Source organism: Excalfactoria chinensis, chromosome 2 (assembly GCF_039878825.1).
Source record: "Excalfactoria chinensis isolate bCotChi1 chromosome 2, bCotChi1.hap2, whole genome shotgun sequence".
Classification (NCBI taxonomy): Eukaryota; Metazoa; Chordata; class Aves; order Galliformes; family Phasianidae; genus Excalfactoria; species Excalfactoria chinensis.
Window position 1 is genome coordinate 55,397,980 of NC_092826.1, and position 16,507 is coordinate 55,414,486.

At 40.0% G+C, this 16,507-nt stretch overlaps 1 protein-coding gene across 1 annotated transcript in view; it reads left to right on the forward strand.

Annotated features, from left to right (window-relative positions):
* TSHZ1 (teashirt zinc finger homeobox 1) overlaps positions 1-9,513 on the forward strand; it is a 53,160-nt gene extending 43,647 nt beyond the window's left edge. The window contains exon 2 of the mRNA XM_072328668.1: positions 5,462-9,513. Coding sequence (XP_072184769.1) covers positions 5,462-8,658 — 3,197 coding nt within the window. The 3' untranslated portion in view covers positions 8,659-9,513. The remainder of the gene's footprint in view (positions 1-5,461) is intronic.
* Positions 9,514-16,507: the final 6,994 nt, after the last annotated feature.

Below are 16,507 nucleotides of genomic sequence, written 5' to 3' on the forward strand. Positions count from 1 at the left end.
GCAGGGATGAAAATGAACATTTCAATGAAATAATCTCGACAGAGCAGGGAGAGGAGGGGTCGATGGACTGATTCATCTCTAGCGCTCTTTGGTGATCCGAACACTAATGAGAATGCTTGAATGTATAGTTTATCAGATAGAAGAGGAAGAGCAAGTAAATTTCTCAGATTAGAATCACTGTAAAAATATATCCGCATGCAAACTGCTTCGTTCTCCAATTGCCAGCCTTGGCTAATAATTTGCAGCATTCATTTTAAGGGGATCGGAGGGAGAAGAGAAGGAGGTGAAGAATCTTTGTGCTGGTTTTTAATGGGATGCCTTTAAGGGTTATCAGTCAACCTGTGAGAAGCGTGGAAGTTGTTATTGTTACTGTACCTCAGCTACTTTTCAGACCCGTTGCATTAGAATTAGGAGGTGGGCACTTCTAGTTTTGCCCCGTTTTGCTGCAACTATAAATGAAATACACAAACCTCTGTAGGAAGGCTATTTGGATGTCTGATAGTCTGCGCTTCTCCTCAGCCATTGTCATAGCTAAGCCATATTTTTCCACTGTAGTGACACCGTAATACACACATACACACACACAGATTTGTAGCATCTGCGCCGTAATTCTTTATGAACATTTGTATACACTAATATAGAAAATTCTCTAATCTTCCAGCAGGCGTGTTAACCTCTCACAATGTGAGATGTTGGATTCTTTTGTAAATCTCTCATCTCTGTGTGTTCTGTGAATATATATAATTTTTTTTTTTTTAATTATTATTTTTCCCCTCTCATTTTTCTGTGGTGAGGGTGATGTGCCTTTTCCACCCTTACTTTTCTTCCCATTTACCAAGATGTGTTCCGGTGTACGGTGGAATTCTCCCCCAGCTTGGGGTGCAGTTTGTGCAAGGTGACAGTGTGGGCTGCAGAAACTTCTGCAGCTGCTGTCTCCTGTTGGCTGGGTGTACACTCGAAGCTGCTGAAATACATCTGTTGTAGAAAGAAGAATGGTGAACGTTCGCACCTTGCTACTATTGTTTAGATCCAGGGTAGGCCCTGATTTAGCAAAGAATTTTTGACCTGAACCTGCTCCTGTTTGCTGAGGCTATGAAATATGTATTTCAGTGAAACTGCTTTGCCGAATCACGACCTTCAATACTTAGCTATTTCTTCTGCATAAAATCATCTGTTTTGATTATTTAAAATCAGGCCTTGAAGAGTTCGCTACGTTTAATTTTGCAGACCATTAAAAACAAATGCAGTCGTTACTTTTTGCCCTTTTCAACATAATTCAGTCAGTTCCAAGACCCTTTTTGAATTGAAAAGAAAACCTCAGTAGAGACAGATTCCTCCAAAAGCACCAGTTCGAGGTTGCAGAAAGATTTTATGTGAGAACATTTATGCTTTTAACCACATCCCTTACACTTCGGATCTGCGTCTGCTTTTTCAAACAATGGCTGTGTATTTATAGTGTAAATATTCTCACTGAAGCAAACACAATGTGCAGTGCTACTCACATGTACAATAAATAGCGTCTCATGTCCACTTAGATTAGAATGCGCAGCTTTTAACACTGTTCAAAGATGACAGTGTATCTGTGGGGAAACACTGACATCCAGAAGGCACATTTCATAGAGAAAAAAATATATAAATATATTAGCAATGTTTAATAAGAAGAAAAGAATACAAACTGCTCCTTCTGATTTTTGGTTGTATGAAATTTGAAGGTTTTCCATCTTTTTCCAGTGTGCATTTCCCTGAGTCTGTGAATGCACGAATGAGAAGGAAGAGAAAAGCTGACATTATACTACTCTGCATTGGATGTAGCTTTTGTTGAGGGTGGTCCCTGCTGTATCTGCTCTTGGTATTTTGGTGCGGTTTCAGGGCACGTGTGAACCAGCAGGCTCTGCAGATGCAGGAATACCTGAAGAAGATTGCTGAGAGTTTCTCGGTCACAGAAAGACACTGTCTGAAGGCCGTCTGTCTGTTGATCTTCCCATTATAGTTTAGAGGGAGAATATGAACATCCCGCTCTTTTATTTGGTGTTCAATGATATTGCTCACCTCCACGAGTAATAGAATGGAACATCTTTAAGGTTTTAAATTCCGAAGCTTACTTTTGTAAGACTTCTGTGAGAATTTCAGTGGAGCAAACACGTTTTTACAAATTAACATTCTTCATTTTGTATGCTTCCGAATTGCCTCTAAAAGAAACCTTTTCGGTTCGAGAATTGCACTGACCTTGCAAAATACCATATGCTGAGTATGCTGCTATTGCTCTTACAAACATTAGAAGTCAGGAATGAAAAGATACTGTGTGTACCCTATGGTAACTAAAGGAGTTAAATATATATATATATTGATCACAGTGGTAGAAATTAAATATTTTAGGCAGATAGCTTTTTTTCTTTGTAAAGAAGCATTATGGCTTTGCATTATTTCAGCTAACTGGACAGATATGTGGGTGTATGAATCACATAAATTCATTTTTCTTACAGAATCTGGCTTAAATTCTGGAACCATAGAATGTCAGTGTCTTAGCAAACTGCTTGTTCTTAACTCTTACACTGCAGTATTGGTAAAGGAGAGAACTCAGTCATGTAGTATTCTCAGCAGAACCCATGACCAGAAAAGTAACTGAAAGATGGATATTTCAGCCTAGCACTCCGTTCCATTGCTATGACAGTTAAACACCAACCTTTCTTGTACTTTTAATCTTTACTGTGGGGTTTAACTCCTTTCATTTTTGTGGTAAAGAAACCTTTTCACCAAATGCAGAAGTACCAGAATACACACCACTGTAAATAAATGAAGGAAAGGAACAGATGCACCACTGGCTCAACTGGTTTCTGCTTAAGCAGGTATTTAGCTGCTTATATGTCGCAGTTATAAAAATACGCATTTATGCAATTTGGAATTAAATAAGAAGATGCTATCAGATAATTCGCGTGGATTTTTATACTCTACCAGCTATAGCGACATTCAGCATCTTGCACAGTTTCTTACATGTGTTTATTAAAAATATTGGGATATGAAAATGAGAGAAAATTGGCGTAGTTCCACTGAGGTTAGGAAGAGGATAGCTCTTCATAAAAGCTAAGAATATGGGCCCTGTCAGCTTGCAGTTTCTAATTGGTGACTGTCTGCTGATCATTACTAGGGTGTTTTTTTTAAAGAAAAATGCCAGATGGTAACTGTCCATTTTTATGCGTTTAGGCTTCTCAGAGTTATTTTATTTTATTTTATTTTATTTAAAAGTCATTTCAGAAGCAAAAACTGCGTTCTATAATAATCGTTGTTTACCTTTCTGAACCTAAAAATGTCTTTTCTTTTGCTGTTAGAAATGACTGACAACAGGTGTGTTTAATGGGAGAGATCTTATAAGAGATCTTATGCGGTAGCTGTGGGAGTGAATTCTACTTGCATGCCTAGAATTTAGAACTGCAGAGGTGCTGTAGTGCTCAAATGCACACAGTGTATGAACAGCAACGCTACTGCAACACTGAGACTCTGACCGATTTCTTAGTTCTCTGATGATTTCTGTGTTTTAGTCTTTATTTTATGCATAAAGTGCAGTTTTTAAGAAGATTTTTTCTGGTTTTCTAATGCATTTATGATGTCTTTCTGGCCTTTGGCTCCAGGGTGATTTCTCTAGTGACTTCTGTTGTGCTTGGTATTCACTAGTCTTTTAAATATATCAGAGAACACCCGAGGCCGAGACAATCTGTAAGGAATTGTGCCATGCTTAACATTTTTAAAACTAATTATTTGCTGAGAAAGAGGACAAATGGAAGGTGTAGTGGGCATCTTAAGGTTCAGCACTACCTCAGTTCTTGATGGGCTACTTTTCCATTTTATCTTAGGAGCTCAGACTGGAGTACTTCAAGGCTGCATTAACTGCTGTTACAAAGTTGAATGCAGAATGCAGTGCTGGCTATAATACCATTAACTTTCTAAAAATTTCAGAGACTATTCAGAGAGTGTTCATATTACAATTAGAGAAGTGTCTTTATTTTTATTTTTATTTTTATTCTTTCAGAAAAGAATAAATTAGCAACTGTGTACTAAAAGATGCCCAGCTGGTACTTATGTACCCCAATTTCCCAGTTCACCTCAGATTTGTTAATGTGGTAATATACCTCTTTTCTTCATACTGTGTAATAGCAGAAGTGCCTTTTTCCTGACTTTCTTTCAGTATTGTATGATGGCAGGATGTAGCCCATATTTCTGCATTGCTTTCTGCACAGTTCCCCTGAAATGGAGGCAGTTTTTGCTTCAGTATGTGAGAACTGTTCACAATCCATGTTTTCTACCTTGACGTGCTTATAAATGATCTGCATTCTGTTATCATCGTGATTTTTTAAGCTTCTTTTACAAAACTGAAGGGAAATGTGTACAAGTATGTTTTCTGATTTGCAATGAAAGTGTACATTTATCACTTAGGTACATGTAAGCCACTTCTGTGAATTGGGCCCTTGGAGTAAATGTGTTTTGATGTAATGGCCATCTGCTCATGAATATCACATTTGCTAGTTTAAAAAATAGTTTTATACAGATAAACACGTAGTTTGGTAAGATCGTATAGTTTCACCAGGTGGCAATGCAATAGCAAAGTTTGATCTTTAAAAGAAGCCAATAATCAAGCTGGGAGGGAGGCTTCAAGGTTTTTTGTTTTGTTTTGTTTTGATTTTGTCATTGCTTTTAAAAATTAATCTCTGCCATTTACTTTTAGTTGGTGACTGCTGTTTTCAAAATGGTAAATGCGGTACCCACATCATATCATAACAGGAGGCAAAGCGTATCCTTGCCATTTAGAAACAGTTGTAGTCTTACTTCCCTTTTCACCTTGTAAAAATGACAGCTGTTCAGCTCTCAAATGGACCAAGTACAACCAGTCACCAGGATGCTCTGGAACAGCCAATCAGACATACTTATCCAGTGAAGCTCCAATAGAGTCAGGTGTCGGTGACACAGAAATGATCCTTCATGCTGTAGCTAAAGCTGATTTATCAATAAAGACAGCCTAGATGCAATGGAGTTGGTCAGGCCGATGTTTCTGATAGTATAGGTCCATGGATCAGCCATTTTACATACCTATTACAGTAAATAAAGTTCAGAGCAAGGGCATTTTCCAAGTCAATTAAGACTGGTTTAGTAGGTTCTTTATTGATTTTGATTTCAATATTATGGTACCCAGTGTCGTCTTGGCACTTTTTTTAACTGCTGAAATCAAAGTTTATTCTGACATAGTATATATATCAAACTGTAACCAGGACCAGAGGATGTAGATTAATAGATGAAATGTGAAAGCGATGGTGAGTTTGGTTTCTGGATGTATCAACAAAATTTGTCTTTATGGTTACTGCTTTTAGTACAGAAGACAGCAGCGATGTAAAAAGTGCGTGTTCAGTAACTTTGTCTTGTTTTTTTTTCTTTTTTTTTTTCTCTCTTTCTTTTTCCTCCTCCTGTATTTTAGCATATGTTCCTGAGGAGGAACTGAAAGCAGCAGAAATAGATGAAGACAGCGTGGAAGATGATGGGCTGTCTCTGGACATCCAGGAGAATGAGTATTTGTGCAATGAAGAAACGGAGATCAAAGAGGCTCAAAGCTACCAGAACTCCCCAGTCAGCACTGCAACTAATCAGGATGCAGGCTATGGTTCGCCGTTTAGTGAAAACAGCGATCAGCTGGCCCATTTCAAAAGCACTTCCTCTAAAGAAGAGAAGGAGGATCCTCAGTGCACAGACAATGTTTCCTATCCACAGGACAGCTTGGCACAAATAAAAGCTGTGTATGCAAATTTGCTTTCAGAGACTTGCTGGTCCAGTTTAGCTTTGGACTTAAAGAAATCCAATCCAACCACCAGCAACAATGGAATCAGCCAGAACGAAAACACCACCAGTACTGACGCCAACGTCAGTTCCCAGAGTACTGGTACTACCAGTACCAACACCAGTACCAGTACAACTACCAGTAATACTAGCAACAGCAGTAGTAACAGTAACAGTAACAGCGGTGGCTCAGGTTATGACTGGCATCAAGCTGCGTTAGCTAAAACATTGCAGCAGACCTCCTCGTATGGACTTCTCCCAGAGCCTAGTCTTTTCAGCACAGTACAGCTTTACCGGCAAAATAATAAACTTTATGGGTCCGTGTTCACCGGTGCTAGTAAGTTCCGATGCAAAGACTGCAGTGCAGCCTATGACACACTGGTGGAGCTAACAGTGCACATGAATGAAACTGGACATTATCGTGATGACAACAGAGATAAAGAAGCTGATAAGACCAAACGGTGGTCAAAGCCAAGAAAACGGTCACTTATGGAAATGGAAGGCAAAGAGGATGCTCAAAAAGTGCTGAAATGCATGTACTGTGGGCATTCATTTGAGTCCTTGCAAGACCTCAGTGTCCATATGATAAAAACAAAGCATTACCAGAAAGTGCCTCTGAAGGAGCCAGTACCAGCCATCACTAAATTGGTCCCTTCTACCAAAAAGCGAGCACTTCAGGACTTAGCTTCACCTTGCTCACCTGAGCCAACAGGGATCACTGCAGAAGCTTCACTAGCTGAATCTGCAAAGGATCAGAAAACTGCCAACCCCTACGTGACTCCAAACAACCGCTATGGCTATCAAAATGGTGCTAGCTACACTTGGCAGTTTGAGGCACGCAAAGCCCAGATTCTGAAATGCATGGAATGCGGCAGTTCCCATGACACTTTGCAGCAGCTCACTGCTCACATGATGGTTACTGGTCATTTTTTGAAGGTGACCAATTCTGCTTCCAAAAAAGGTAAACAACTAGTACTGGACCCTGTGGTGGAGGAGAAGATACAATCTATACCTCTCCCACCTACCACCCACACGAGGCTACCAGCCTCCAACATTAAAAAGCAGCCCGATTCTCCGGTGGGATCCACAAACTCGGAGGAAAAGAAAGACCCAGAGAAGGAAAAAGTGGTGGTTGGTGAAACAGAGAAAAAGATCAAAGAAGAGAATGAGGACTCTACGGAGAAATTTGAGCCGACAGCTTTGTATCAGTACCTCAGAGAAGAGGATCTAGATGATAGTCCTAAAGGTGGAATAGACATATTAAAATCCCTCGAGAACACGGTGACAACAGCTATCAGCAAAGCTCAGAATGGCGCACCTTCCTGGGGGGGATATCCCAGTATTCATGCAGCCTACCAGCTCCCGGGCACAGTCAAACCCCTTCAGACCACGGTGCAGAGTGTTCAAATGCAGCCGTCTTATGCCAGCAGCGTAAAATCACTGTCTTCGGAACACAATGCGCTCATCCATTCCCCAGGCAATCTCACGCCCCCACCTCACAAGAGCAATGTATCTGCTATGGAAGAGCTGGTCGAGAAAGTTACAGGTAAAATCAACGTGAAGAAGGAAGAAAAGCCTTTGGAGAAAGACAAGAGTTCTCCAGTCAAACCCATGTCTCCTGCTGCTAAAGAAAACAAAGACTTCCCCAAATCAGAAGAAATAAATAACAAACAGCAGCAGAAGAAGAGCTCTGAGACAGAAGTTCAGAAAGTGAAAAAGGACAGTCCAGCAGAAGCACATACTCCAAATGGTACAGAGCCACTTAAAACAAAGGTTGCAAATGGCTGTAACAATTTAGGAATCATCACAGATCATTCACCGGAGCCATCCTTCATTAATCCATTGAGCGCTTTACAGTCCATTATGAATACCCACTTAGGCAAAATTTCTAAGCCGGTAAGCCCCTCTCTGGACCCTTTGGCCATGCTGTACAAAATTAGTAACAGCATGTTGGACAAACCCATTTACCCAACCACTCCAGTCAAGCAGGCTGATGCTATCGATCGATATTACTATGAGAACAGTGATCAGCCTATTGATTTAACTAAGTCCAAAAACAAACCTCTTGTTTCCAGTGTTGCTGACTCTGCCTCATCTCCGCTAAGAGAGAGTGCCCTGTTGGATATTTCTGATATGGTAAAGAACCTCACAGGGCGTTTGACACCCAAATCTTCGACTCCATCCACCGTGTCAGAGAAGTCAGATGCTGATGGGAGCAGCTTTGAGGAAGCTCTGGATGAACTGTCGCCAATACACAAGAGGAAGGGCAGGCAGTCCAACTGGAATCCTCAACATCTTCTGATCCTTCAAGCCCAGTTTGCTTCCAGCTTGAGGGAGACTTCAGAAGGCAAATACATTATGTCGGACCTCGGTCCACAAGAGCGGGTACACATCTCTAAGTTTACTGGTCTTTCCATGACCACAATTAGCCACTGGCTGGCCAATGTGAAGTATCAGCTAAGAAGGACAGGTGGAACTAAATTTTTAAAGAATTTGGACACAGGACATCCTGTTTTCTTTTGCAATGATTGTGCCTCTCAGTTCAGGACTGCTTCTACATACATAAGTCACTTAGAGACACATCTAGGGTTTAGTTTGAAGGATCTGTCAAAGTTGCCACTTAATCAGATTCAAGAACAGCAGAATGTTTCAAAAGTCCTCACAAACAAGACTTTGGGCTCACTTGGAATAGCTGAGGAGGACTTAGGCTCCACATTCCAGTGTAAGCTCTGTAACCGAACTTTTGCAAGCAAGCATGCAGTCAAACTGCACCTTAGTAAAACACATGGCAAGTCCCCAGAGGACCATCTGATCTATGTAACTGAGTTAGAAAAACAATAGCGTCCAGGTAAGCAGCCAGGTATGCAAGTGACCACAGGAACATTGCACTAAACTTCTTCATAGTACTGCACTAGGCCTGACCTGAGCCTCTGAAATCAGTCTTACTTTTGTTGCTGAACTGCCTATCTGGACCTTGGTTTTTCTTACCCTTATTTTGTAGTTATATTTATATGCTCTTTGTCTGATCTGTGCATGGTTATTTTTTGTTTCTGTTTTTATTTTTATTTTTTTTGTGAGTCAAAGTCTGACCTTTATTTTCAACATCTGTCCTTGATGTTAAGCTATCTTTTGTAGAATATAGTGGGAGACGCTATTGAGAGACATTAATTTAGCCGTAAAGAAAGACACAAAGAACAATGATAAAGAGACATCCTAAAATTACAAAGTTGCCATGACAATAAAGGTCACAGAACCTGGTAGTGTCAAGTTTTAACCCTCTGAGAACTGTAATAGCATTTCTGTGCCTTTCCCAGTGACTAAATGAGTAAATAAGGAGAAACGAAACAAAAGGCTTCAAGGCATTTCATTCAAATAAAATGTGTGTCACAAACAGAACTTTTTTTATTAAATGAATGAGCTTTTTTATTTTTCATTTTTTATTTTTTTGGGGGGGTTTGTTTTAAACGCAGAACTGGTTTGTGAAGAAATTGTGCATGCAGTCCTTGGAAGAAGGGAGAGCTGTGTAGTACTCGAGGGGTTAGGAAGCCACAACTGTATAAGTTCAATGATGATTAAAAAGGAAAACAAGTTGTCAGTAGTATGCCCAAACCCTCTGGATGCTGAGAATTGCCACTTTTTGGCAGAAAAAAAAAGAAAAAAAAAGAAAAAAAAAAAGTTAAAAAAAAAAAAAAAGTATGCAAGCTGTTATTTAAAACAAATGTACAAATGCTCTTTTATTTCTTTTTCTTTTCTTTTCTTTTCTTTTTTTTTTTTTTTTTTTTTTTTTTTTTTTCCTGTAAAATACTGCAGTTTATAGTTATTTACAAATGTTAAGCTTTGGTACAAGCTGACCTTTCTATAGTGTGCTGCATTAGTAAACGAAAACAAAACAAAACAAAAAAAGTAATGGGGCAAATGTTGAATTCTGTTCCTTGTAAATTGCCAGCATCAGCTTAAAAAATACATGTTACATATCGTACCATTTTAAACTGTTCAACTTTCTTTGTACCTTCTGGCTGTACGCTTTCTCTTTTAACTTTTTATATTGTCATTTTATATTCAATTTCTGTGTATATAATGTAAAACCACACTTTTTGAATAAAATTTAGTTCCTGCAGCTTGATATAAATAGAGAAATTTTACTGGCACCTGCATCTTTCCAGATGCATGTACTTAAAGGAACTATCTGACAAAAATAAATAAATAAATAAAAATAAAGCAAGCAATGCACTATGAATTATACATTTTGATGTTTTATCATTAATATTGTACAGTACATTTTGGTTCACACAATTAAATCCACTGTTTTCTCAAGTGTAAAATAAACCCACATGCAGTTCTTGATTTACATACATTGTCATGTCGTCATTATTTTGCCTTTGAGGTGTTATTCCAGCAGTAAGATGTATCGTTTATGTAATCAACCAGCAAACATCTATTCAGAATAATCTCTCGTGATCTGTGTGCTGACGTCTTTCATTCCAAGCCGTAATGCTAATAACTTCTTAAAGGAGATTTGCCGGGGATGCATACCTGGTAGGGTATGGAATAGGTGGGGCCCCATCCATTTGAAGCAGGCACTCTGTTATACTCTGAAGTGTAAGGAAGGCTGCAAAGGTTTCTGCTAAGTTAATTTTCCTGTACTGAGTGACCGTACTTGTAATCATTTTGTGTGTGTGCGTTCGAAGGCCATCTCCTGCCTTCCTTCTCAGGGAAAACACCGTTTGATTTCAACTGATACACGGTAAGATGCTTGTGGCTTCTGCCCCTGTAGTCTGCTGAATACTGTGGTTCTTGGCACGTTTCTGGCAGCGGTGAAGACCACTGAGGCTTCGACACCAGTTTTTACTTACGGTACAAGCAGAAAGACCTGTGTTTCTCTGTACTTTTTAAATATTACATTTTGAGGTAAGCTGAGTGCTATCATAGCAGGTGTTTCCCTTAATCTTTATTTCTGTTCTGTTGAATGCAGATGTCATTTAGAATGTAAAAGAGAGCTGTCAGAGCCTTCAGTACTCTATCTCCTGAGTGCTTTGACAGTTACAGTGCATGAAAGCCTGGGATCTGCTATCCATTACACATTTTTGGAGGGGCTATTAAATATGAGGACCTAGAGGGGGTTGCTTTCACATAGCATTAGCGATAATATTGCGTCACGTATAGTTCTGTGTACGTATTTATGTTTCTGCTCGTTCTCCTTGATTCTTCTGAAAGTAATTTACATCTAAGATCTTTGCCTCCAAATACAGCACAGCTCCGTGTTTAATTTTGCTTCAGTGACAACTGCAGGAATACCCACGCATTGCTTCCTTCTCTGCGTGAGCCTAGCAGGCCTAGGTCAGCTACATTTACATAGCATTTCTAACGAGAGCAGGAAAAGTGCTGCGAGGATTTTTTAAGCGTCCCTTCCTTTCTTCGCTACTAACTACCTATATCCTTCAGGGGATGTAGCCATTTAGACACTGCAGTTCAATTACTGGATGATTATGTACTTGGGGCCCAAGGGGTGCCGAAAAAGAATAACAGTCAGGCCTATGGCTGTAATGCAGTCTTTAAATAATAACCCTTTGAAGTTTTGTTTACTTTACCACAGGCCTGCAAACATATGATTATAGAATGTGCTGTATTACATTGCAGTAGTGGGTGAAAAGGTTGAAAGGGAGAAATAATAGCTCTAAAGTGGGTTTGAATCTAATGTAAATCCATTAAAACTCATTTTGAAACATGGCATGTAAAGTGAGTTCTCAACACCAGGTGACTCCCTCGAGAGGTGTTTATGACATTGCTAAATCCGTTCAGTTCTGATAGCTTCAGAATTGGACAATCACTCATCATCTGCGCCACTGTCTGAGGAGAGTCCATTTAGAATAAACCAGCAGTTCTACCTGGAGACTGCGCTGGTGTCGCAATTTCGCAGACTGAAATATGAAGTAGATGAAAGCGTAAGGGCTCTGATGTTTAACAAACCGAAGCACAGGGACGGCGTGATCTTTATTCTTTGGGTTTTTGACACTTTTGTTTGAATACAGCGTTTCTGAAAAGAAAATAATAAAAAACCTTTATTTTTCAAAAAGTTTCACGTTCTAAATCTGAGTTAGTTATTCTTTACCTCATCAGTTTGCGTGCTTATTTTTCTGTTGCTGTCATAAGCTTTCCACAGAGGTAAGTTTGTGCTCTTCTGTTAGTAGGTGCCAAATCTGCTGTATGGAAGAGACCCCTTAGCCTTTCAGGATTGTCACCTGAGTGGTTTAAAACCCGTTTGGATGCGGTGCTCAAGGACATGATTTATCAGAGGATTGTTAGAGTTAGGGTACTATGGTTAGGTGGCAGTTGGACTTCATGATCCTTAAGGTCTTTTCCAGCCTGAGTGATTCTATGATTCTTTTACTGCTCTTGAAGAGATGTAGGAGCACTGACATCCGTAGTATTCTGTGTAAACCTGTATACCTGCCCTGTGACATATTCAGCATCTGGTGTATCTATTTCTTTTCAAAGATGAATGCAGCTGCATTTTTGCAGCAGTGCATTGCTAATGTTCACATACCTGCTCCAGTCTGTTCTCAAAGGGGAGGATCTTGGTTTGGCTGTTCCGCAGGCTTTTTTTCTGCTTCCATGTGCTTTTTCTTTATTTCTGTTTTGAAGCTGTTGCAAATTTGAGAGGCCAGTGTACTGACGACATTAGTACTAAATGAAACAAAGGCTTTTTTTCCACTTTTAATAGCATTTGTTTGAATATTCGCTGATGTCTTCTGCAACATAACTTTGTTATGTCTTTCTCTGGGTAGTTACACTGCTAATAATGACACCAGACATAATCTGTCCTTATCATAGACAGATAAAATGCAATTGTAATTAAGTATAAAGGCAAAAAAATTGTAAATGTTATCTTGCTTTAGACTAATCAGTGCACAGTACATCAGCTTTTGCCTGCAATTTGTAAAGCCATCTCAGATTTGAGTGTGCCATATCCTTTAAATAATATGGCAGGATCCTGGCTCAAAGACCTCCAAGGAGAGGCTGGTTTCCATGCGGAGTGTTCTCACAGCTCTGTACATGTTGGTCTGGCTGATTCAGAATCAAGTTACTCTCCCAGCATGAAAGTATCAGGAAGTGGGGTTTTACCATCTGTTCACTGAAATCTAAACTGGATTCCTTTTCTGTCCATGTATGACAATAGAAGGCTAAGCCGACTTTGCTGGCCAGATACTAGTTTAGATAATGCGATTCTTTCAAACTTTTCCCTACTGCTCTCTTTGTATTTCTTCTCATTGTGTTTCACATGGCTTTCTGTAGTTTCTCCTCTTCCTTTTCAACCCAGGACATTCTATGATATGATTCTATGATGTGATTCTATGTGTATAGCCATCTTCATCCAAGACACAGGTATAGTGACCACGTTTTGGGATGAACAATGCTCTTTTAAGCAAAGATGATACAAGGGAATAAATCAGTACTCAGAACTGTGTGTGAGGTGAAAAAGAAGAATATTTTTCAAGTCTCTTTAGATGATATAGGTTACCTAAGGTCAGTATCCTTTATGAAGCGTATTTCTTTCTCCAGAATCTTCACCAGCTTAATATTTTCTGACAACTCATATTGCAAAACTCTTTTTATAATAGTCTAGCACAAAGAAAGTAGAGCTGCAAAGACTGTTAGGAGGCTAATGGACATTTTCAGAGAACCGCTGTTAGAACAGACGATGATTATAAAAGCTATAGACCTACCCACTGAGAATGAGGAGCTCCAGTTATTCTACTGTGAAGATTGCTCTTTGGAGTCTGTCTTCAGTCCTGTCTACTGACCTGCTGAATCAAGGGTCAGCACGGTCACAGTATATCTAATAAGTTTTTATCCTAATTACTGTAGCTGTTGTCTATGTTTTCTCCTTCTCTGCAGAAGATAGGAAGTTTAAATTGTGACCAGCTATGGTCTGTCACGTTATTTTGATGGTTTTTAATTCTGGTTAAATGTCTTAATGTAGAAGATTAACTATTAAAATTATTTCTTAAACAAACAAACAAACATTTTAAACTACATTATTCAAGAGAGAATGGGTAGGCAGTCAATATAAATTAGTTCTCAAGAAATTTGATGTAGTGTCAATGTACTGCACTTCTGTCCAGATTGGTTGAGGCAGCATTGTAAGGAGAAGAAGGCTAAAGCCAGACAGGTTCCTTACCAAGCTGTCAGACATAGAACACCTGCAGCTGAATGACACGTGGTCACTCTGGTGAGAAGGACTGAAGCCTGGTTGCCTGCAACCCATCTGTAGAAGGAGCCCAGAGCTGGATCACTTGCTCAGAATAGCTTATATGATGAAATCATAAGGGCTGATGGGACATACCAGGCAAGTACAAGCCAACCTTTAGGACCATGCAGGTGGAAGTCATCCCTCCTGGTATTTGCTACTGCTCATCTAAGGCCTTCTGCTTAGTATGTCCAGTCTGAAGTTTGTATTTGAGCTTGTCCATGAAGCACAAAAGTGGGGTAGTACCCACAGTTCTTAACCAAAAGATGGCACAGATGAAGGTGGAACCCAGAAAGCAGCATGCTGAAAATCAAATTGTCAGAAATAAAGCCCAAAGCTCTTGACCAGTAGGCAGAGGTCAAAAAACCAGAACATGCTGCCAGGCACAGTTCTTTACTCCCTGGAGAGTTTATATTCAACACAAAACAGCAGTCCTTCATAATGTGGGTTGGAAGGAAGACCCAATAGCCACATGCATGCATTCTCTATCAAACAAGTTCACTAGTGGACTAGTGGGTGTTAAATCAGCTTGGCAAAACACATTAACCTGCCAGATGGCCCTTCAGTTTCATTATATCATCCTGTGTATCGCCATGCTCAGAATCCCTTCACCCCTTGACACCCCTTTCAGAGGAGCTTGGATGCCCAAGACTGCATAGTGCCAAGGTCACTTATCAGTCCTGCTGAATTACTTGGAATTCTGAGTTTTAGTAATTTTGAATGACAAGGTATGTTACCGAGCTCTGGAAATAGGCACAGTTTTCAGGTCTAGACAGACAGATTGGGTCACACACTGTTTGTCATCATCCTGCAGCCAATGGAGACTGTTACTGTAAAATCCTGAAGGCTGCTTCTCATGAAACTCATGGAAAAACAATATTTGTTTTTGCTGCTCTCCCTTTGCTCTGTATTTGGACATGCAAAGATATAGTGGTAGTTTAACCTGTGCATTTCTGAGTAGTGTTCTGTAAAAACTAACCTCCTTTTCCAAATCTTGGTTTGGTTTAGTTTATCACTGCAGGGTTCCAAGATGTAACATCTTATTTGTTGTCATGGAAGCATCGCTACAGGCTCAGTGTCAGGAACATCCTCTTCTCCCTGCTCCCCCCAGCCTCCAGCAGAGCAAAGAGAATTGGCGGGTGGCTCTGCTCTGCAAGGAGCTGGTGATGGGCTGGGAGGCAGAGAAGCCAATAGCAGGAGAATTCATTCTTAATAAAGGGGTACAAAGCTTCATGTTTCCAGTTGACCCCTTCAACTGAACCAGCTGTGCCTTGCTGTATGAGGTGCGGCACTGGAAAATGCTGCTCCTGGGCCATAGTGTCATTGGCATCTCCTTGGTTCATGCTTAGAAAGGAGAAAAGGTGATGCGATAGATCACTTCTTCCCAGTCCATGTTCCCAGGACAGCAAGACCTGCTGCAGGTGGGAGGGGAGACTCATGGGTGTTTTGTCTTACTGCTGTAAGTCACTGACTATGTATTTTCATTCTGGACATTTACTTATTTAATTATTTATTTTTATTTATTTATTTTCAGTTTCCAGCTACTTTTAAAGCAATTGAAGCCAAACTGGAAGAACCCCTGTGCTGTAATAAGAACTGCCCATGGCTTCTGTGGCAGGGAAACTGCCCACCAACACCAGTATAACTACAGGGATTTAACTGGAAGAGCCTCAATGGAAACAAGTTCTCAGCTTACTAATGTGCAAATACTGTCACTGAAAACCACTGCAGCCTCAGAAGCCAGTCAAAGTTGGTATATTACTTGGCAATCCAAGGTCAAACATGCTCAGCATGTTTGCAGTGGGCACACTGCATTAATAATTACATATGGTTGTATCAGAGGGTGTAACGAGATGATAAAATGTTTCAATGATGCACTGTATAGTACAGTTCTTTCTGCAGTTGTGTGTGTCTCTGTGTTCAAAGGAAAACTGTATTCTTAGCTGCTTCCAAAGTGCTGTCTTGCTAAGTTTGTACCATTTAGCATTAACCGCCCGTACTATTTTTCATCACTACTTTTCTGTTGCGGGATAATGCAAAAAATAAAATAACTGTGCTCTAAAAAAGGGAGCAGGCCCAGGCTTCACATTACACGGAGATCCTCTGCCTCAGTTTTGGGGGCTGGTGAGTGAGCATCACAATCCACGTTTTTTAGGTCTACTTTGACAACTGTGAATATGGAAAAGTGCAAAGAAGAAATAGGACCGAGGAATGACTGAAAACGGCGTCTAATGATCAGCAGCCACCGAAAGGGGAAAAGCAGCTCAAAAAAAAAAAAAAAAGAAAAAAAAAAGAATTGGAGATCTGCAGTGAGGAAAAGATGGGAAGAATAAGCGATGGGAGAATAATTGCTATTAGCAAGAGCAGACAGTGGGGATTGTGAAAGCTAAGGCTGAAAGGGATGAAAATGGAAAGGGTGGAAGAAGCCATTGCCTGTTAGGA